Source organism: Syngnathus scovelli, chromosome 4, assembly GCF_024217435.2.
Source record: "Syngnathus scovelli strain Florida chromosome 4, RoL_Ssco_1.2, whole genome shotgun sequence".
NCBI classification, from domain to species: domain Eukaryota; kingdom Metazoa; phylum Chordata; class Actinopteri; order Syngnathiformes; family Syngnathidae; genus Syngnathus; species Syngnathus scovelli.
In genome coordinates, this window is record NC_090850.1 from 21,583,914 (window position 1) to 21,605,876 (window position 21,963).

General features: G+C 38.2%; 1 protein-coding gene across 1 annotated transcript in view; it reads right to left on the bottom strand.

Annotated features, from left to right (window-relative positions):
- The window catches only part of LOC125966678 (protein kinase C-binding protein NELL1), a 98,063-nt gene that overhangs the window by 13,481 nt on the left and 62,619 nt on the right, over window positions 1–21,963 (bottom strand). Inside the window, exons 14-15 of the mRNA XM_049717061.1 lie at window positions 12,524–12,649; window positions 6,413–6,535 (exon numbers count right to left, since the gene is read on the bottom strand). Coding sequence (XP_049573018.1) covers window positions 6,413–6,535; window positions 12,524–12,649 — 249 coding nt within the window. The remainder of the gene's footprint in view (window positions 1–6,412; window positions 6,536–12,523; window positions 12,650–21,963) is intronic.

The following is a 21,963-nucleotide window of genomic DNA, read 5'->3' on the forward strand; positions in this document are numbered from 1 at the left end:
ATTAGTGTTGAAGTGAACAGTCAGAGCCGATGGGTATTCCACCAATTGCGAGAAATATTGAAAGCGTATTTTAATTAGAGCATGGAAGAAAACTCCGCTAATTATGAGCTTCCACGCCTGCACGCTTTATCGATGTGACGTGTTAATGCTTTGTTGGTCTTGCGATAATGTGATTTTTGTTTTTTAATTTCTATATCTTCGGATTGGTCATTAAAAAAAATAATCCACATTGACTTGACTTCCGCCTTAAAAATGCATAGCCATAAAATCTTAATTCTATTTTCAAATTTGAGTAACATTTCAGAGGCAATGCTATATATCAGCACAGAAGTTGCACGTCACTGCGAGCCATTGAGTTTCCAATGAGTGAATAAATCAATACTTGTAAAGTAGCGCTTGGCTGCCTGTTGTTTGGACTGCTGGAGGGACAAACAGCCTTTGGAAACAAAGACCGCTCCGAAATAAGGTCAGAGTTAGCTTGTAAACCTCACTGATGACCTTGTTCGGCGTAGGTCAACTGCCTCAACCAAAGTGGGCTCTTTAGGAAGGTTCACCACGAAAATATATTCAGCTACAAACGCTTGTGTTGAGCTTCATCCACAACATCCCAGATAATGACCCTGCTTACTTGACAATAAAAACCTGCGCTAGACGGTCTGCGTAGATTAAAGCTGCATTAAGAATGATTTTTGTCATCATAATGCATCCGCGGCGGGTTGTGAGAGCAGATGATCAATACCTCTGACATAGCAATTTATTACGCCCACTGTGCTTTGAGTGAGAGTTCTTTTACTCCACCATATATTCCAATCACCTTAAAGATGGATTGCCTTGAGCAAGTAGGAAATTATGAAAACATTTGAAAATTCCGCCAAAAAATGGCGAAGGTTGCTTACGCTTAAGAAATGTGTTTTTTGAAATGAATCTTCGCGATACTTTATTTAAAATGGTGCCCTGTTGTAAGGAACAGGCATTTGTGGGATAATGTGGCTTGTCATCTTCTGCTTGACAACAATCGACTCGACGTACATTTGTGAGCTTGTTGTTTGATGTTTATGAAATCCGCTGCAGATGGTTTTGCAAGCTTGCCTCTGTAACCAGATGGATGAGTTAGAGTGAGATGACACCAGAAGCTATTTATTAATGATCAACAGGGGAACGGAAAACACGCAAGCAGACGAGGATTTTTTTTTTTTTCATGATGAATGTAATCGCTGATTATCTATCTATCTATCTATCTATCTATCTATCTATCTATCTATCTATCTATCTATCTATCTATCTATCTATCTATCTATCTATCTATCTATCTATCTATCTATCTATCTATCTATCCCCATCCATCTATCCCCATCCATCTATCCGTCCATCCGTCCATCCGTCCGTCCATCCATCCATCCATCCATCCATCCATCCATCCATCCATCCATCCATCCATCCATCCATCCATCCATCCATCCATCCATCCATCCATCCATCCATCCATCCATCCATCCTTAGAACAAGCAAACTGGCTTGGGACCATTTTCTATTGCAAAACTCTTGAGAACCATTTTACCATCGTATACTGTATATTCTTAAAATGAAAATAAATCTTAAAACGGATCACAATTTGTCAAGTTTGGCAAATTGAGCTTTGGAAATTTGAAGTTACAGTATTTGACAAATGACAACGAACATTTGAAAAAAAATAATTTCACGGCCTCTATTAAAAATCTGCATATGACTAAACATTCATTGTGAAACTCGCCATTCCCATCACGTATGGGTGATTTAATCTATTTCAATCTGTGGAAGAGTCACAGGGGCAGAGAAGCTATCAGAGGAGCAAGAGGGGAGGAACAGGGACGCCCTTGGCACTCGGATGTGAGGAGCTTTCATAACTTAATGCTGAGCGGGATCAACGAATCCCTACGTCCAAATCCATTATTGAAGCGCGCGCACACACGCCGAGGTCGCTGACGCCACACTTTTCGCCACCCTCTGCTCTTTCACTGATAAGACGCCGTTTACTGCTGAGATGCATGATGTTGTGTGGGAATTACACATGGCACATGCTGCCAGGTTCTGGAGGAGGGATGCACAAACCCCAAGATGCATTTGATCGGTCAGGAGATTGTGTTGACTTGTTTGTTTACCGTATATACAGGTCTCAGTTTTTTCTTAGTTTGGCCGGGGGTTCGACTTATACTCAGGAGCGACTTATGTGTGAAATTATTAACACATTATTATGTCATTTCACATGTTATTTTCACTCTAAACCGCAAGAGGGCGCTCTAGGCCTGTGGAATAATTGGAACTGCAACTGACGAGTCTGACATAAGCCACGAAGAAGAGGAAGTGCCGCATCTTCTACCTACGGAGTTAGCGGAGTTGTTTAAAAGTGATGACGATTTCGATCAATTATTCAGCCTGTTGTTGCCTCTATTCTAGCTATATTATAAATTTTGGATTTTATCAAATACATTTCCCCAAAAATGTGACTTACACTCCAGCGCGACTTATATAGGTCTTTTTCTTCCTTATTATGCATTTTATGGCTGATGCGACTTATACTCCAGATCGACTTATAGTCCGGAAAATACGGTACGTTTCCTTTCATAGTCTCATTGGATTGTTTGCGTTTTGTTCGGCAAATAGGAAAGGGAAATTCGTAGTGTGCACGGCGTTCATTATTTCTCTCGAGAAAAAGCTTCTCTGTCATACCAAAAGACAGCACATGGTCACGATGAACGATGGATCATGCAGTGAGAGTGACAGACAATGATAAATTGAGGAAAAAAAAACTGTTGACACTTAAAAAATCCCCATTGAGAGAGGTTAAGAATATAAAGAGAGACATTTAAACGTGTGCTCCTCAAGCAAAAATCGTCATCACAGCGAGGCACTGGCAAAAAAATAATTGCCTCGTATGCTAATTGCCAGAAAGTGTAAAACATGTACTTTCTTCTTTTGCGTCCACAATTAATCACCGCTTGGCGCAATTAAAATAAAACACAACTGCCCTCTGGCACAGCCAAGAAGCTGCGGCACATTGTATTAAAATGAGTCGAGGGGGAACAACCATTATGTAAACATCAAATTAAATCCTTCACACTTGTAAGGGAAATCAAGGCTCCGGCCATCAACTCCCGCCTTCGTACTTATCTCCTGCCACCTTCTTCCTAAAGCAAACATCCTCCCTTGAGAATTCACAAATCTTTTGTCAAACATGGTTCCTCTGTGATTAGCCCTTGTAGGAGGATGCGAGAAGAAAAGGATCACGCTTTTGTCTCCTGATGCTACTCAAGCGCTTTGGTCTGTATAGAGCAGCTCTTGGAGATGAAATGGGCCATGAACACGATTAGCTGGCTTATTCAACAAACGACACGAGCTATACGATAGGCGGACGATCATTAGGCTGACGCCGAGACAATGCCGATCTATAATTGTTTGCTTTGCTCCCGTGGAACTGCTGTGGCCTATTTATCGTCTTGTGACTCAATAAAATGGCAATTGACACAAAGGCGACACCTTCAGAGAGAGCCACGACAAAAAAAAAAAAAAAAAAAAGATGTAGTGTCCTAACCTCTCATTTTGTCTCAATTCCAGCTAAGCTAGATACAGTCAATCGCTGTCAAATATTTTCGATCGATGAGTACCATGTTTGAAAAAAACATTGGTCAACAGGGGGAGACATATTTTGTTAGATTAAAAAAAAAACATGGAAAGGGAAGGCGAAAGAAAAAAAAAAGTCCCAAACTATGCTCCTATAATGAAGGGGCACAGTTTGAGTTCAGAAAAAAATCCTCAACATAAAACCACTTAGCAAAGAAAAAGAAAAAATAGCAGCCCACGCTCTTCCCCAAAATACAAAAAAAATGAGTCAATGACAAAATTATTCTTGCCAAATGTCTTTCCCCTTAGCAATCCAATTAGGTAGCAACAAAGGAAAGTTTTTTTTTTTTTTCCAAGGTTCTAAAAAGACTGACGTGCAACACCTGCACAGCTTTCAACTGGCTCCTCTAATGACACATTTTTGGCTCTGACACCTGACTTGAGCTCGCCGGCCGCGGACACGTTGCTCAAGGCTGGCTAAACACGATTCTTGCTCCTATTAATATTAACGGCGACAGACAGAGGAGCAGCAGTCGCACTCAGACTAATTCCCTCCGTCCTACGGGGGATGCAGTGATGTATGAGCGGGATGAAATGGGAGGCACAGGTCGATTGGCCAACACCGTCACATTCACACAGTAATGAGATCTCAGGGGGAGGAGGGGGGGGGGAGGGGGAGAGGCCACTTCCTCCAACTCCTTTCTTGAATAATACTAATTGGCCGGAATAGGACAGGAAGTCATTGGAAGTTTTAGGGACGTTATCATTAAGTACACTCGGAAAACAGTTGGGCCAAAAACAACTCGGAAATGAACGGACAAGAAAAATTGACTCAGACTGTCGGGTCAAATTGACCCAAACAGCAGGTCAGAGCTTTTTTGACCCTAAGTGGGTAATTTTTACATCCACTCATCCACATTATACTCCAAATAGTGTTTGTCACTAGCACGCATGAGTAAATCGCCATATTTCATATTCTCGACAGTAATTCCATCTTTTTAATCTTCTGCTCCTTCATTTATACTTTGCCAATGACTCCCAGCATGAAAAACGCGCTGTTAGCGATAGAGTCAGACTGTATATTGCCTCCATGTTTATATATGAGCTTGGAGACATTCCAGCAGGAGAAAATGTATGAGAAGCATTTTATAAATTGCATTGATCTGTCCCAAGACTTGCGTTGAGCCTGCTACCCATCTTAATGCCTTTGTGACATCAGCGTAGGCTGTAGTTGTCAAACTCAAGGCTCGGGGGCCAGATACGGCCCGCCACATCGTTTTATGTGGCCCTCTTTTTAAAATATTTGAAGTTTTTGCTAGATTTCAAAAATAGTTCTTCATCAGTTGAAGTATATGTTGAATCATTGGTTTAATGGATAAAGTGAGAAAGGGGTAGGAATCTAAAAAGCTATGCTTCTTCCTACTCCTTTTCGAGCATTCTTTATTGATTTATTTACTTATGTATTATTATTATTATTTATTTATGTATTTTTTCTGTTTGTTGGTTTATATTTTGTTTGTTGTTGTATGGACTTATATGTGGCACTTTAGAGTGTGGTTTTTTGTTTTTTTTGTTTTGGATGTTCGAAATAAAGATATCAATCAATCAATCAATCAATCAATCAATCAATCAATCAATCAATCAATCAATCAATCAGTTTATACTGTATATATTAAATATAAGGCGTTGACAGTCATAATGGCCGTCCGAAGGAAACTATGACTACGATGCGGCCCGTGACAAAAACGAGTTTGACACCTGGGGCTTTAGTCGAGGACGTTTTGTCATTTGCTATCATGATGAGCTCATCCCAAAAAAAAAAAAAAAAAAAAAACACTGATCGACTGAGTACACAGTATTATCTCAGCTGTGTTTAAGAAGCACAGTAAGAATAACAGCTGGTGATTCATCACAACCGCTGACTGTCCCATGACGGAACGCATTTTGTGGAATCACACCCTAATTAATGAGACTTTCATCTTTGGATGACAACCAAGTGCAACGTGATAAAATTCCACGAAAGGCTCCTTGTGAGCTTGTTATTGCCCGATTTGGTAGTTAAACACAGCACATATAAAGACTGTCAAAATCCCTTTAAAGCCTCGTGAGTGCTTTTTTATTCTTCAATGTGATTTTTTTAATTGTGATTTTAATGTGAATGAACTGTTTTAGTGAAACCTTTTATGACAAGTGTAATTCTCCCAGCATAGACATTTAAATATATTTCCCATTATGTGACAGTATGTGTGAAATGAGTTTTAGGTCCACATCTACCATGTCAATTAAAATTCGCTTTCCCAGGTCTCCTTTGGAGACTCGTGGTTTTTCCTGCATGTTGTAAAAATGTATATCAAGCCATTCATATCTTATTTACAAACACATTTAACTGCAGGATCCTTTTTATATCAGTACATATTTTGCTCTAGAATAAAAAGTGATAGCAGAACATAACCAGGTTATCTACGCTTGCTGTCATAAAATAATGTCTCTCTTGTACTAGAAATTTTATTTCTCAAGAGATTCCATGTTTGATTTGACAAGGACCCAACTTTAGTGCACTAAAAAACGAAAACAGTGTATTTTTCAGTTTAGTGGCTCCGGTGTAGGCAGTTTTACGCACAATTGAATCAGGGAAAGACGATGAACCTACGATAAGTTCACGGGATGCCAGAAAAATCGAGTTTTACCAATAGGGAAAAAAATCTGTGACCTGGTAAGGCGATAAGCAGAAGGCCTGAACCAGACAGTCAGAGATGTTACTACAAGACACCCGATCACTCCTAATTGGTTGACATGACAGAAGGGAGGAACTTACCTCTGCAGATGGTGCCATTCCCAACGTAGCCCGGCTTGCAGCTACACAGATGTCCTCGAACGGTATTGGTGCAGATCGCATTCTCATCGCACGAGTTCTGACGACTGGCACACTCATCATGTTCTGGAAGAGAGATATAGCTCATGTGAGAAGTATTACAGCTAATTTAGCTAGCCAGGGGATCCGAAATATGACGGAAGATCAATCTCGCTTCGGTAAAAAGAGAATCCTTGGAGTAGAATTAAGAAGATCTAACACGGCAATATGACATCGCTTTAGTCAAGCTGCCTGACTTTTTAAACCTTAAAAAGAAAGTCGTCCTTCATTCATTTGATCATCTAAGCGTCGTATCCGCCCGTTGTGTTATGATTTATGCTAACGAGATAACGGGTTTGTCGATTTAGCGTTTGCAATACTGAGTACGAGCGGAGTTTATTTGAAAGCAAAAGTCAACAATTTCTGTCAGCTCCAGCCGCTGGAGCGATTCCATCTTTGCTGCAGTCCATGTACACGTTACACATGAACGTGTTCCACTAATGAGACAATCTGATGAAGCTGTTGTGGGAACGACCTGGGGGCCGGCATGATGTAGAAGTAATATGCAGAATAGGGTAAAAAAAAAAAAAAAATTGCGTAATTATTCATATCCTTAATTGCATAATTAAAATAGCATGACAAATTGTAATAACGCGATTTTAAATACGTTATTCGTTCATTCGAGTGTTTATGCTTGAATTTATCAGATTAATTTCTGATTTTCAATTTGAATATGGAACACTTTCAGATTATTATACGAAACGGTGGGAGAATATTTCCTTATATCCGAACAAAGTCTTTAAATACTGAACATGTTCTTTTCTCCTGAGGCAGCCATCCCTCTCCTTGGGGCGCACACTCCTCATGAATATGCAGCTTTGGAAGTCATGACTAATACATTTTCCTTAATTAATGAGTGGCAAGCTGAACGCCCCGCAGCAGCTAGCTGAAATAATTTAGCTTTTGTCTTCCCGATGAATGCTCCCTATGCTGAGATAAAAAAAAAAAGGGGAGGGGGGGAGGCATTGTGATTCAGGGTCTTGTTTTAAGACAACTTCACTCGTAGTTTATTATGCGAGGATTCCTTCACTGGCCCCCAATTGTGTTCTTATTACATTTGATGTATTTTCTAGCTCGGCCTTGACGCTCACCTTGATGTGACGAGAGCTGAGCTGCGTCCGGGGGTCACAGGGGGAAACGATATTGATTGGTTGTCGCAGTATTTAGCTGAGGGAGCATGGATTTCCATGAAATTAAGTCCAGTAAATGTGTAATAACAATCTCCATGTTAAAGTGGTAATTTTCTGCAGACCCCAGCAGTCAATGAATTCCACCTCGCACAGCTGCTTTGCATGGAAAGCTGGTTGTGTTCAGGAATGAGTAGATACTTTAAAGTGTTCCCTGAAGGTTTACACAGTGATGCCTTGACTTGCAAGTTTAATTTGTCATATTTATGTTTTCTGTATGTCCCACTTAGTGTAGTTACACAACTAAATACTAAATACTAATACTAAATAGTCAGCTGCTCTTCTTTTAAAATGTCTGTGTGATGTGTGTCTCATTTGCATAAAAAAAATATATACTGAGTGATTTCAACCAGGAAGTTGCATTAGTTGCGTTAAGTGTGCTGTAATTCTCTAAAACTCTTAAAATGCAACATTTTTGTTTTGTTTTTTTTCTTCTGTTGCAAATGAAGATATGTTGTTGTTTCCATTCCCTTATTATAATCTCTGGGAGTCCAAACAAAGTATTTACAATCTTTAATTTGCTACACTACGAATTTGCAGCTCAGGGCCACGTCGGAGATGCTTTAGCTGTTTTGTACATTAATGAAAAGCGTGTTTCATTAATGTGCCCTGTCAGTAAACATGCACAGTGCATTATATTTTTGACGTCTCTGTGTATTCACCCAAGGGGAAATGGAATCAATGGCTCTCCAGAGAGCGCAACATCAAGCTTTCCGCACAGCGGTGTAACACGCAGACAGAAATCACTGTGGACGGCCTTTGAGTAAGTGGAAAAGAAATTTTGCATCAAACCTTTATGAGGAGGCTAAATATAAACACTGGCTTCTACAGAGACAATTATGAATTGATGAAAACTTACATGACTCCTGCTCAAATCAAGTTTGATGGGTTTATTAAAATGACTGCTCCTTTGCCAGCCTTACAACGTGACCTCCATCTTTGAAACGCTAACGTATACAGGGAGGGTTGCCAAGGTTACCGTGCTTGTCGCACCTGAGCTCGACATTCATTATATGTATCATTGGAATTGGATTTGATTAAATTTTCATTAAACCAATGTGTCTGCAGGGGGGGGGGGGGGGGGGCTTCCAGGGTCGGAATGTCAAACAATATACAAGGCATGACCAAAATTAATAGCAGCTCCTTATTCATATGATATAACATACGGCCCGTCACATCATTTTATGTGGCCCGCGAAGACAAATTTTGCATTGACTTCAGTCAAAACTAAAATTACAAATTGTCTTGAGTTTTAAAAAATAGAAAAATTGCTATTTTTATGACTACCATAATTTCCGGACTATAAGCCGCGCCTTTTCCCAAAATTTTGAACCCTGCGGCTTATAGTCAGGTGCGGCTTATATAAGATTTTTTTCGTGATTTTTGTGATGACGTGATCACTTTTATACACTCGTAAAAAGGCTGTGGACCACTGTTGTGCGGTATCTTGAAGAAAAAAACAACAACAAAAATACTATTTTGAAACACTACTATGGCTGCTGCTTATTCTGGCTGTGTTGCTTGTGACTATTATGAGCTTTAGTAGGAATGCATGCTAGGTGACCTGCGTCAAAGGGTTCTAAACCCTTTCTCTTTCTCTGCCATGTGACTCAGAGATTACACAAAGCAGTGGCGCTGTTTGGACCATCTGCATTGTATTAAAACCCAATCAATCAGCATTTAAATTCAATTCTTCTGACATTTTGCTCACCAAAAACAAGTTGTAATGAATGTGAACTTTTAATGCATTTTATTCAGAAGGTTACTTTGAACCCTGAGGCTTAAATGGCGGCGCGGCGTATTTATGGATTTTTACGGCTTTCTGTGTACTGTCTTTCTTTGTAAAAAACCCATGTGCACGTGCGGCTTATAGTCCGGTGCGGCTTATGTAAGAAAAAAACAAAAATATCCCTGAATTTTAGCTGGTGCGGCTTATAGTCCGGTGCGGCTTATAGTCCGGAAATTACGGTACATTCATCTTTTTAAAATATTTGAACAGTTTTCACTAGTCTCTGATTTCAAAGCTAGTTATTTATCAGTTTGTTGTTAGCTTATACTGTATATAAGACATTTAAACATTACTGAGTATACAATGTTTTTCTCAGTAATAAAAAATATTTCCCAAAGCAGTTAAATGTCATTTTGTTTCAATCAGACAACAATGGAATCCCGTTGTGTCAGTGTTATGAGTAAATATTAAACTCGACATTTGCATAAAGCGGAACACGACTGTAAAATCCATCATAAGATACAGTACACCGCGGGAGCTGGACATTTTCCTCGATCACAGATGGCACATAGCTGTTATCCACGTGAAGTTCGGGCTCATAATGACCTTCCACAGGGAAATCATTTGTGTTCAGCCTGCACTGAATCATAAAACTGAGTGTAAACACCATTCATCGTTGCCACTTATGCCAATTGGCCGAAGCTGTATATTCCAAACCCAATTCATTATTTATTGTTACAATTCTAAAATATAACCACACTATTTCACTTTGTATAAATAACTAATCGCCGAGTGGAAATGTGCAACTGTGGATTGACGGAATCAAATATGGAATCAAATTCCCTGACGAGGCTGCGGGGTATTTCCCTGCAATGGCGGAGCTAGAATTTTTTTCCTTGGGGATCCGTAGGGTGGCCAAGGCATCACAGCAGTTGGATTAATTTGAAAATATATATTTATTTTTTTTAAAAACCCAAAGCATATTTCAGGGGGGACCAGTGCCCAGGCAGCTCCCCTCCCACAGACGCAGGTCAAATTAGGGCTGTATTAATTAACGTTAAATTCTTGATCCGAATAACTTGAGATAAACTCCGAATGAAGAAACAATGCCCTGTGAGTGATATTAATTTATGTGACCGCAGCTTTGTGGCATTTTGACAAACAATGTGCAGAAGCTCGCATTCCCCGACACTGCGTTGATTTCTCTGTCCATTCCCTGTTTCCCCCGAGCTGCTTGCCTGCTTCCATAGAGGTGAAATCAAGTGGAACCACAATTACTGCAGCTTCCTATTGTTTACGGGGCACTGTCAGCACAAAGGACAGCCCCCAAAGCAAGGCAGATGATAAAAGAGAAAGAGCACGAGATAATGTCCAATGGCATTTTAGATCTCAGAGGAACCATGCAGTTTTTTTTAATATAAAGGAAAATTATTTCTGAACAGAGGGGTATGTGTGTGTATGTTTTATATATATATATATATATATATATATTTTTTTATTTTATTTATTTCATTTATTATTATTTATATTTTATATATATTTATTATTTTTACTTTTTATACTTTTATTATTTTTGTATACATCTTTTTAGTCCATACTATTGTTCAACTTTATTTTAACTTTATATATATATATATATATATATATATATATATATATATATATATATATATATATATATATATATATATATATATATATATATATATATATATATATATATATATATTTACATATAATACATATTTTATTTTTATTTATTATTTCATTTGTCATTATTTATATTTTATATATATTTATTATTTTTACTTTTTATACTATTATTTTTTGTATATTTTTATATATATATGTATATATATATTTTTTTTATGGTAAGTACATAGAATTGCGCATATGGACCAATTACTGGAGCTTTTTATTTCCACGTCGCACATATGAAAACCTCGAGTGCACGCAAGAGGATTTATCTTGAGGAGCACATGTTGAGTGTTTTTCCTGCTCCGAGTCAGCAGCTCAAGACACTTTACAAGCTGTAAAATAGATTGATTGTCCACGGATGCTTGTCCCTGCGTGTCTGCCAAGTCCGAGCTAATTAAAGTACACTAAAAGGGAAAAAAAAAACAGAAAAAAAAAGCGATAATGAAGAAGATTGTACAAACAATCCGCTCTAAACTGGCACCGTGACCTAACAACAGGTCATCGTCTGTATTACATGAGGACAAAATAAAACTATTTGTTGATCATTCTCCATTTTGTTGAGACGTCACGATATATTTCGATTGCATAACAAGTGTGGACAAGCTGAATGACCGCCATTACTTCCTTATAACCATACGGGCTCAGGCAGCCTGTAACGAACACATTCATGAAAATCAATTCCTTTCATTTTTCTGCAGGCTTTAATTTTAGATAACAAATAATTCATCATCGCACTTGCCGAGGCATGATACCGCCAATTTTCAGCACCACGTCTGAATGACACTACAGGCTGTCCCTCGCCTTTGTGAAGGTAGCCGTGGTGGTTGCTTTGCACTTCTTCTGGCTATTATTCTGAGCTCCTACCTGCTGTTGCAGCACCTGAAGGCAATTAGCACGCAGGTGGAGAAGTGATAGAAACTGTCGGGCTTGCTTTTCTTTTTATCCGCACACAGCATAGGGTGCAAGAGTGAGTCGGTTCTGGAAAACGTATTTTTGCAAGAACCACACGGGAGACAGTATGCCTTTTTTAAGCACTTGCAAGCGGAGAGTCATTCGTCCCTGTGCGTACAGCATGATCGAATGAAGTCTGGCTTTGGATTCTCGCAAGGGAGTATTTATTGAGAGAGGGTGGGGGTGAGATTGGACATGTTTGGTGGTCACCTCAGCAACTGGTTAATCAGTGCGGAAGGTCCCAGCTCATTATTTTACAAGGTCGTGGAAACAGAAACGAGTGGAGCATTTTAGATGACTAACTAAGCAAGAATGTTTCCACACCATTTGGAAAGTTTCAACAACTGAATGGTTAAACTTTTCAGAGTCAAGGAAAGGTAAAAGGTTTCAATAAAATTAATAATTCTAGTCTACATTCCAACGTACAATCAAAATAATCTGTAAACCTACCTGTGCATGAGTATTGGTCCACCCAGGTGAAGCCTGGCAAACAGTCACAGCGATGGCTGCCGGGTAGATTGACACACACCGTGTTGGACTGACAGTAGTGCATCTGGGTTGCACATTCATCAATATCTGGGAAGAAAAAGAATGTTCTTTTAGATCTGTGGAGCGATAATAAGTGAGATGAATCAAATGTGGGAAGTCGCAGAAAATATTTTTTTTAAAATGGTCATTTAACTTCAGGCTCGGATTGCGATTGTTTCAAACCTATTTTTTAGGTGTGGTTACTAATATTTCGGAATTTATTCACTTTTCTACCATAGTAACATATTTTATGAAATATTTTATCGTATCCAATGTTTGCTCCGCTTTTTACGGGCTGCTGACAGAAATGGAACTGTCATTGCAAACTGGAAGGATTTTTTTTTTTACTCGGTAGGATACGTCTGCCTTCCCCCTGCTCATTCTCACATCTCTCCTGCTTTATTCATGCAGTGATGTAGGTCACAACTGGAGAATAGCTAAAAATAAGACACGATAGGGCTTGTGTGTGTCTGATGCTTCCACCCCTTTGTGTCAATGTGAGTGTGTGTGGGCAGGAAGGTTTGTGTGTATCAATGTAGCAATTTAGAAGGATAAGACCTCATCTAACGTGCCAGTTCCCGCGTAGAGGTTAATAAAAAAACGAGTTCTCATCCTACTGGGATGATGACTCATTTGATAACCTTTGTATGTCGATAGCGTGCCGCTATCTGTTAGCATGAACATCACAGTTTAGTTTGATGTCTCCAAATACTGTTGCATCATCCTGCAAAATAGAAATGAAGAACAGGCGATACAAGCATCATTTTCTGTTACTATTTTTTTTTTTTTCTGCTGTGAATTGACATTTAAAGATTTTGTAGTTGCTTTGTGTGTCTTCTTGATGCACAGTGGAGGGATTTGCCCGGGCAATTTGCATTCCCCTTCTTCACTGACCTCTCTTTGTCACCCTCTTTATTTTTATTTACACTGAAATTAATCTCACTCGACAATTATGCAGTGTGATAATTGAAGCTGGCAGAGTGTGACACGGAAAACACACACAGACCAACGCACACACACAATTGATATTTCTTTTAGAACACAGATGTATAAGCCCCTTTTCAATGACTTGAGTCGTAGTGAATAAATAAAATATAATAAGACACAATCGGCATAGCAACAATACGAGCGTAATGACATGACAACAGAAACTAAGGTCCAACATATCAAACTTTTCCAAAATATGATAATATTATAAGTCAAATATAATCCTAAAAGGCAAAAAAGAATGAATTTAACTCATTCACCGCCAGTCCAGTTCAAATGGATATTTGACGTCTATAGCCGTCAATGGTAGCGAACGAGTTGACAGAAAAATTCCTCATTGACATAGCGTGTACTGGTGTAACGTGTGAGGGTTTCCGGGCATCAGACACCTCAAGCCTGTCTAAGGACTCTCCGCCGCTGACTGTCTTTTAGCGACGCTCCGTTGAGAGCATCTTGATGCACTGCCAGCACCACCATGCCACACAGGGAGGGAACTCCAAAGTGTCATGAACAGCCAACACCAAATCAATGGCCATCCTCTCACCTCCCTGAAGGACCTCTACAGTCTGGCAGGATCACCAGGACATACGCTGAGTTGAAGGACAAACACATTCAGGCTAATCACAATGTGGGACGGTAACCCAATTTCTTTGCACACCGTGTAGTGCCAAAAATTAAAATAAAATGAAAATAATTACATTAATAAATAATAATGATGAAAATAATTCATAAAAATTAAATAAGAGACACAAAAAATGTGTCTGGGATAGAACCGTTTGAAATCTTACCAATGAGACATCCTATAAATATTTGATAAAGCAGGATGTGAACGATTAATTGGTGTCATCGTGTGATAATTAACACTGAGTGACGGGCTGAGCAAGCAAATGCAAATAGCATGTCAAGTTTTATTTTGGTGTCATTAAATTTTTTTGTCTCTGTTCTAATTGTTGTGGATGTGCAATGTACCTCCGAGTGTGTTTGAAGATTCCTAATGAGCTGTATTTGCGTCTCTGTTCTCAGTCGATGATGTAGGAACTTTTCGGAAACTTGGAGAAAGCTCAGCCGTTGAAACATCGGGCTTTGTAAATTTACGATTATAGATGACTGCAATCGATGAATGAAAAGCTCCAATCTTTCTGGATGACAACGATGTGTCCATGAATCATTTTGCAGAATGTTCTTTTGAGTTTGTTGAAATATCCGACATGCCTGCTAGCAACCAAAACAAAACTCGAACATGAAAGCATCAGAACATAAATTAGTATTTTATGTTCCTTTTAAATTGACACATTTATTTTAAAAAGTCAAATAAAGTTTTGTTGAACCAGCAAGACCACAAGACCAGGGACGAATGACTCTCCGCTTGCAAGTGCTTAAAAAGGGCACTCTCAGCATCCTCGTACGACCCCCTGACCTTGGATTGAGGACCATCTCCTTGGTCAGCCTGGCTGATTAGTCTCGCACCACTGCGGAAAACTCGATTCCTGCGAGGTCAACTGTGAATCGGTGCACTCAAAAACAACATAAGGAGATTTGTGGAAATTACACAATCATGAGTTTTGCTGGGCGCCGGCCGATGGGGGAGTGCTCATTGGTAAAATGGAAAACCAACCCCTTAATTTAGTCAGCATGGGGGATTTATTTTTTATTTATTTTTTTACAGGCGGCCACACTTTCACTAGAACATCAGTGCTCTTATTCTGGGATTTATAAATGGTCTCAACATGGAAGAGACATTTTGGAGACAGACACACTCACCTTTACGCCATTATGTAACTTAGTTACTTTACCGATTATCTGGCTAGCTTTTGATAGGACATAGAAGACAACATTTCTTGACTCAATATAAGTAATTATTTTTATTTAGGGGGGTAAAAGGCTATTTATGGATTTTCACTCCGCGTAAATGTTTGTAATGTATTTTTTTTAATTGTTTTGTTTCATGAATAGTACAGCTGTGAGGAATTTAAAAAAAAAATACAATTCCTATTCAAGTGTCATTAAACGTCACTCACTGCTGCACTCGCGACGCAGTTAATGGCACTTCCACTTGATGGTGAATGCTAAGTGGCAGTTGGCGTTCTGTGAGCTTGTTAGAATTTTTAATTGCTAGAAACAAATGGATTGGGACTTTGTAAAATGGTGTCAGACAACTGTTGTTACTGTAAAAAAAGTGTTACTGTAATAAAAAATATTTGGTTTTTTACAGAAACATATATATGTATATATTAGAAAAAAAATTGATTTTTTTTAATATATTTTTTTACAGTAACTTGTGTTACTGTAAAAAAACAAAACAAAAAACAAATGGATTGGGACTTTGTAAAATGGTGTCAGACAACTGTAAAAAAGTGTTACTGTAATAAAAAATATTTGTTTTTTTACAGTAACATATAAATATAAATATAATATAATAATATATATATATATATAAATATATAAATTGGAAAAAAATATTTGTTTTTAATTTTTTTACAGTAACTTGTGTAACTAAAAAAAAGTATATATATATATATATATATATATATATATATATATATATATATATATATATATATAAAAATAATAATATATATATATATGTATATTAGGATAACACGTTAATTTTGAATATCAATGATCCTAAGTGTGAACTGTACCCCACACTGCCTGCACGTAAAGTAAACCACTCCAAAAATTTAGATAAGACATCATTTGTCTCAATTACATCACCTGATAGCTCGTCCTTGGCCCGACCACCATTGTCCTCTCTCGCCACCAAAGTGCCATCAGCATGCCGTTTGCACAGATCTCCATCCCGACTGAAGCATTCTCAACTTATAATTGAGACAGCAACCTGATGCCCTGAGCAGCTGACATTCAAGGAAGTCTGAAGGACAGCTATGGAAACGAGCAGCGTGGAATGGAATACGCCGCTGGCGCAAACAGCAGGAAGAGGCACTCATAATGCGATTTCCTCCAGCGCTTACACATGAAGTGCAATTAAATGCCAGCGACAGCGAGACACAGATAAGCTGTGTCAATGGGAAAGAAATCCTCACAGTGACATCATTTATCTGGTCAGATATCGTTTACAGCGAGTAAATGACACGACCGGACTGAGGTTTACAACCTGGAAGGGGAATACGGTATTGGTCTCTGGAATGACAACAAGCTCTGGACAAGGGGAGGACATTTTGGGGACTTAATGGAATTTAGGTTTCACCTAAAATCAACAAACAAATAAGCACGATGGGAGAAAGAAGCGTAAATGGCGCTTCGGGCAAGCCAGTTGGTCTCAAATTTGAACTGCAACGGACTTTTGAAAATTAACATTGCAAATGGCCGCCTGGCTTTCTGCCTGGCAGGGTTAGGGCAAACACTGTAATTTATTTGACTGTACTGATTAAAAAAATGTCAGTCAGAAATATCTGGAGAAAGAGTCAGAGACTGAATGGAGCATGGAAGGAGCACACAAAGACGCAACGGCCGAGATTCTCCTTTTCATGCATGGCCACCGATTTGTTCGCGCACTGAATTTGAGGTGACGTTCCACTTTTCGAGCCTGAATCAAAGCAAGTCAGCCAACATGATTGTGTTTGTCACTCCGACATGGAGATCATTCAAAAGTTGACTTACTGGTCGATCCATTTTTTTCAACTCCGGAATTCTGGAGGACGCTTCTATGAACTGTGAAGGTATCAGCATCGACTTGGATGATGAATTTTGGTTCTCGACTGTCAAGATATCAGATTGTCAATTTATCTACTCATCCATCCATTCATCGCATTTATTTATTTATTTATTTTTGACTCCACATTATATTTTAGTGGCAATAACCCTAACCCTAACCCATAACCCTAACCCATAACCCTAACCCTGTACAAAACATATTCTCAAAATGACAAAAATAATATCCATCCTGTATCTAATATATATATAATTGCCTAAAAATAACTGCCCAATCTAAATGGAGCAAATCTTTTAAAAGATTTTTGAAATCAATCATTACTGAAGTTCATCAAGTGTCTAATTAAGCATAATGGCAAAGCATGATTCTAACTACTATTTAACGCGCATTCAACCATGAAGAGATCATTTCCCAGAAACTGAAAAAATAAAGGAAAAAAATATCATCGATTGATTTCCAACTTAACGGCTTCCTGTGTAAAAAGATACTGCCAACATGACCTTGCTTTGACCTCTGAACAATGCCACGGTCGCTTAGTTCAGTCCTCATCAATTCCAAGGCGACATGCAGGTTTGTTCATCTTCAGTTTCGCCCCGCACACGTCAAGGTCACCTGCCAGACGTGCGCTGAGCGAGACACATTTTTACCACTCAACTTAAACCTGATTTACTCGAGATGATTTCAGGTTCCACTTCATCTACTGTCTGTGTGTATGTGTCCTCCATCACGCCTATGTCATGATGAATGCTTGGTCAACGGAGCAGGAGAGTTGGAGAGAGGGAGAGAGCGTGAGAGGAAATTCACTTTCTCCTCTGACTTTTTATCGCTCTATTTCATCACGGAAATCACCTCGTTTATTGTGAGCACTTCGCCATTCATCTCCTATACTCAGTGGCAAACCCCATTTTGTGTGTGTGTGTGTGTGTGTGTGTAGGTGTGTATGTGTGTGTACGCATATGCTATATTAAAAGGAATGCCCTAATGTGGCGAACCGTTACGAGCCAGTCGGGAACCCTCGCTGGCAAAAAAACATTAAAAAAATGTAATTCAGGGCATATTTTGTTTAAACCGAGTTCGTCGAGAGGCTAACTAGAGATAGTCGAATAATATCGTGTCAAAATTCATCTAAAAAGTAACTGGGGCTGTCACAAACTAATTTTTCAAATCAATTATTCAAATCGATTATCCCATCAAATTCTCGAGTAACCCATTTTTTGTGGTTTTATTTGTAAGATACAATTTCCTCGCAATGCAACTTCATTTCAAGCGAAGAAGAGAAAGGGAACAGACAAAATAGAAGTTTGAGCATCACTACTCAATCTGGTGAACGGTGATTGTGTTATTATTTTTGGCTAATGCTAATTGCTAACTTGGTTGACAGTTCCAGCAGCTGTAAACAAGTCAATACATTCATCATTTTCCTTTTTTTGCTCATTGGAAGATGGCATTATTATTATTATTATTATTATTATTATTATTATTATTATTATTATATTTTTATTTATTATTATTATTATTACTACTATTACTATTAATATTACTATTACTATTATTATTACTACTATTACTATTACTATTATTATTATTATTATTATTATCTTTTATTATTTTATTTTTATTTATTATTATTATTATTACTACTATTACTATTATTATTATTATGATGATTATTACTATTATTATTATTATTATTACTATTACTATTACTATTACTATTACTATTACTCTTACTCTTACTCTTACTATTACTATTACTATTACTATTACTATTATTATTATTATCCATCTGCTAATAATCATTAATTTCTCGCTGCATCCATTCCAAAACAAGTTCAAACTGCTCGGTTTGGGGAGGATGCGCTTGCCGCTTAATACTATTAATAATTCACAAGCACTTCTATAGCGGTCTAAAACGAAGTGTGCGGCGTGCCCGGGATCTTCAGAGCAGGAGCAGGAGGACAGCGGCAGCGGGGATTCTTGGACTAATGTAACATGACAGCATTCACCTCAGATGATAGAGAGTGGAAGAAAACTATCAAAATGCTTATAAATATCTTATGGAGCGAGTCAGGAGAAGCGCAACGGGGGGGGGGGGGGGGCATAGGACGCAGGGAGCAACTGTCAGATGTGCTCCCCGCTCTGCGGCAGAAGAACATTTCACGCAAGTCACACGGACGACCAAGATGATGTTGTGTTTGTAAGCATACGTGTGTCGCTCAGCGTGCCGTCTCCAAATCACCGCAGTAGATGGAAAAAGGAAGTCAAGTAGGGAAAATGTAGATGGATTCCGGAGGTAGCATCATGTATGCCGGTAATAGTCGTCATTAATGACGCAGGGTCCCGTCGCCGAGTACGCTCGTCAACTTATTAAAAATATTTCTGAGGAAAAAGTAATAAAATCCACCCAAAGTTGTCAAAGAAAGCTTCAGCATCACTTTCCATCACTGTCACAATATTTTCCAAATTTCTCCATATTTTTTCCGATAGAGCCTCTCAAGACTCGCTATCTATTTTACATTTATGCATTAAAAATGTGCCTTGCTTTCTTCTGCAAGCTACTGGGAATTTCATATATTCACTGTATTCATTTGGGATGCTGCTGAGCTGACATGACACGTTCTCATTACTAAGCAATGAAAATTACAAAGCAGAGGAAATGGTGGCACAGACACTTTAGAGGAACTAGGACAAAAAGCTCGGCAAACAAACAGCATCATTGAATTAATAACCAAAACGACCAACAAAAAAAAAAAAAATACGGCAGCATTTAGAGAACGTGAGGAAAAAAAATGATAGGTTGTTAAAATCAAGCGCTCCATCAATGTCGGTCGTGCTTGGCTTCATGTGAATTATTAACTGCAATGTGACTTTCACATTCATCCTAATGAACATCTCTAACCAAGGTGAATGCCAAATGCCAACGCAAAAGACGAATCCCGGTGAGCGATCGCCTCTGCTGATTCTCAGGACAGTGTCTTTTTTTTCTTTTGATGCACAACTGGAGGAGGATTGCTCGTTTTTTTCTTTTATGTCTTTTATGTGAGATTTATTGCACATTGAGCTTTATGTCACGCTTGTCCTTTGGAATCATGCTACAAGATAATCATTTATGGTACAGTTTTCTGTAAAGAGTATGATGATGTGGAAGCAAAACTATTTCATTTTTGATAACGTGGACTAAAAAGCCGATATAAATCGTTGTTATATAATTAAACGCCACACCGAATAATTTGCCGTGTCATTTTAGTGCCAATGGAATGCAAAAACAGAAAGCCCTTATGTAACCTGCTACGTTATGTAAATTCAAATTTGTCGAGTGACAGTCAGCAGATGATCCTTATTTATGTATGGAGGAGGATGGAAGGGGGCGGGGCTTATTTATTTTTTTAACTCCAACAAAAAAATTGTATCCGAGTACCGGATAATATTCACAGAGCATTTCAACAATTATAATTTAATAAAATAAATATATTTAATCAATAATATTTACAAATATATTTAATAAAATTAAATATATTTAATAAATAATATTTAATAATATATTTAATAAAATTAAATATATTTAATAAATAATATTTAATAGATTTAATAAAATTAAATCTATTTAATAAATAATATTTAATAATATATTTAATAAAATTAAATATATTTAATAAATGATATTTAATAATATATTTAATAATTTTAAAACGAGTTCCCTATTTCAGCCCTTTGATTGGGATTCACTCCACATCCCCGAAAACCTGCACCGGATCAGAATCAATAATGCGGACGGGGGAATCTATTTAGGGAGCATTCTGTTGTCACCAGGTGACATCTGCTCGAGAAAAACATTCATCATACCAAATGACAATCACATTCCCCCCCAAACTGTGGCTGCTACTCGGGAGAAATATGTTTGCTTATGTAACGCGGCATATGCTTGAATATAAAGAATTTCGAATATCGATACTTTGGGTTGCTATTTTTTCGGGTCGAGAAGGCAATGAGGTAAATTGCATTTGCTAAGAAAAATCTAGTTGCATGAATAAAGAATGACAGAGGTGTTGATTAGCAGAAGGTGAGCAGACATCTTGTTAAGCGCAGTGAGTAGCAGATGCTGCAGAGTTTGCCGCTGCTTCTTGAATGATTCATTTTTCTTTTAGCATCAGCGACCGCGCAAAACATCGCATTCTCGACTTTCTTCCAAAACATGCATTTTAATGACCAATAATGCTCGACTTTTCCCCACATCTCGCTCTTTTAAGTCCAAGTCGCGGGCGTAATCTCGCTATTGGAAAGTCATGCAAGTTTTAGTAGTTGACCATTTTCTGTCTGATATTTACACATCAGCTGGAAAACAGGAGAAGACACGGAGAGCGGTTTTATTCCGTCCTATACATATTTAATTGGTGCAAACTGTTCTAGAAGCTGCTAGAAGATATGAATAGCATCTTTAAGAGAATGACTTTGGTTTTTGTACATCTAAGGATCACAGGTAAAATGGTTGACGAATTTCGTAATGTCTGTACGTTCGTGGATGAAATCGACTTTAGCGACCGAGCAGGACTGAGGCGTAAGATCAAAGTTATATGCGAACAGCCAGGTGACAGACGTGCTCTGCTTTCGATTAATCGTCTGATAACTGTTGTTGCTTTGCCAACCAAGCAGCCATTTTGCTACGCTGATTATTTTGTGCGAACAGATAAGAGGTAGTTTACCT